General features: G+C 41.4%; 1 protein-coding gene across 1 annotated transcript; it reads left to right on the top strand.

Annotated features, from left to right (window-relative positions):
- Positions 1 to 386: 386 nt before the first annotated feature.
- Positions 387 to 1547, top strand: LOC148729048 (putative skeletal organic matrix protein 5). Its single transcript, XM_088725425.1, has 2 exons — positions 387 to 464; positions 932 to 1547. Exons 1-2 carry the CDS (start codon positions 402 to 404, stop codon positions 1448 to 1450), a joined length of 582 nt encoding a protein of 193 aa, XP_088581551.1. The 5' UTR covers positions 387 to 401; the 3' UTR covers positions 1451 to 1547.
- Positions 1548 to 1892: the final 345 nt, after the last annotated feature.

Below are 1892 nucleotides of genomic sequence, written 5' to 3'. Positions count from 1 at the left end.
CAAATATACTCACAGTGCTACCAAGAAGAATAATATTCATGTCTAACTCTTCTTTCAGTCTCAACGTGCAAGGAAATTTACGAAAGGAATATGTAAGTAAAATAGCTCAATGACAATATCAGAAATAGGTAAGAACGAGATAAGCCATCAGAAGGAATAACGGCAATTATTTCAACAACAATCCAGCTCTTGATCCTTTATGATAATCATCCGAGCTGACGTCTTTTTGGAAAAGAATTGAAACGTACGTTGTCTCTTGAAAAGTTCTAAGACCTACTGAATACGCAAACGTCTCGCTATGTACTACCAGTTCTCACAAAGTATTTTTAACCAACAGATTGAACAAGAGTGGTAAGGTCGTCCTGCTCTTGGACTCAAAGCCAATTACCGTTTTCTGTCACATGGGAGACTTTGGATGCGGAGATGGAGGGTGGACACCTGTCATGAAGATCGATGGCCACAAGGTATAAATTGATTTCCTATCAATAAAATATAAAATCATTTGAAATTCATTCGAGATACAGGTCAGTACGTATGATGCACGATCCTCGCAGTAGAGAGCGCTATTTATGCAACAGCGAAAATGAGACCTGAAAAAAATGAGACCTGAAAAAAATCAGGCCTGTACGGGATTCGAACCACTGACCTCTGCGATACTAGTGCAGCGCTCTACTAATTGAGCTAACAAGCCATACAGGTCAGTGCAAGTAAGCGATATAGGGTTTGTGAGAAAGTGTACGCTGTTTCCTTTAAAGCTACCAATAGTCGTTCGCTCCATCGTTCACTCATCTTTACAAGACGGGCAAGAAATGCTTACGGTCTTCCTTACAACCGCCAGGAGTCACTTATGATTAGTTAATGACCGTGAGCCTAAAACAGTCTATAATAGATACCATACTAGATAAGAAAAAAATTTTAATATCAATTTCAGGGAACCTTCCATTACCACTCTGATTTCTGGAGCGACAGAAGAGCTTATAACCCCTCTGGAGGAAAGACTGGGTTTGACTTACAAGAGACCAAGTTACCGACGTACTGGAACACATCCTTCTCCAAGATTTGTCTCGGTATAAAGATCTACCAACAAGCCAACTTCATTGTAATCAACAAGCACGCCAACTCTGTGCACTCACTGATCGCTGATGGAAAACACCGCTCCACCTCATTGGGTCGTAACACGTGGAAAGCGTTGATTGGTTCTGAGGCCTCTTTGCAGCCCCTCTGCAACAGGGAAGGTTTCAATGCTGTGGGGTACAACCTATTTCATTCCAAAGCAAGAATCGGTATCATCGCTAACGAGCGTAATAATTGCGCCAATTGTGACTCCCGAATTGGTTTTGGTACGGGAGGTCATCTTGATGACTCCAACACGTGTGGAAATGAAGCAACACGCAAGTCAGACAACGGAGACAAGCACATCAAAGCCATAGGGTACATCCTGGTGCAGTGACAGGGGAAACAGTTCACTCCCCAAATTTCAAGTCAAGAAGCCATCATTAATTAGAAAAATGTGAAGCTTACTAGCTAATAAAACAGTGGGTTCAGCATTATCTTCTCCTCTGGTCAGATTTGTCTCAAACATAACTTTTTGACATCCAGTCTAAGGTGCTTCAATCGTACAAAGCCAATTCAAGTATTAAAACTCTATAGGAATTTGCTAAGAAGACATATTCGATATCCATTAAACGTCGATGTCGCGAGCTGTATGCGCAGGGAAGTTACATGTCTCACAGTTTTAGTATATGCTTAAAAAACTATCCACCTCAAGTGTCGGTGGCTAGTGATGGATAATTAACTCACCGCTTCGTGGCTCAGTAATATCCACCACCAGCCATTTTCACTTCGGTGAATAGTTGTTAATAATTACCATGATATAGCACCAAGTTCGCGTA

This window comes from Stylophora pistillata, chromosome 6 (genome assembly GCF_964205215.1).
Source record: "Stylophora pistillata chromosome 6, jaStyPist1.2, whole genome shotgun sequence".
NCBI classification, from domain to species: domain Eukaryota; kingdom Metazoa; phylum Cnidaria; class Anthozoa; order Scleractinia; family Pocilloporidae; genus Stylophora; species Stylophora pistillata.
The sequence above is the reverse complement of the archived record's forward strand: the minus strand, read 5'-3'. Positions and strand labels throughout refer to the sequence as shown.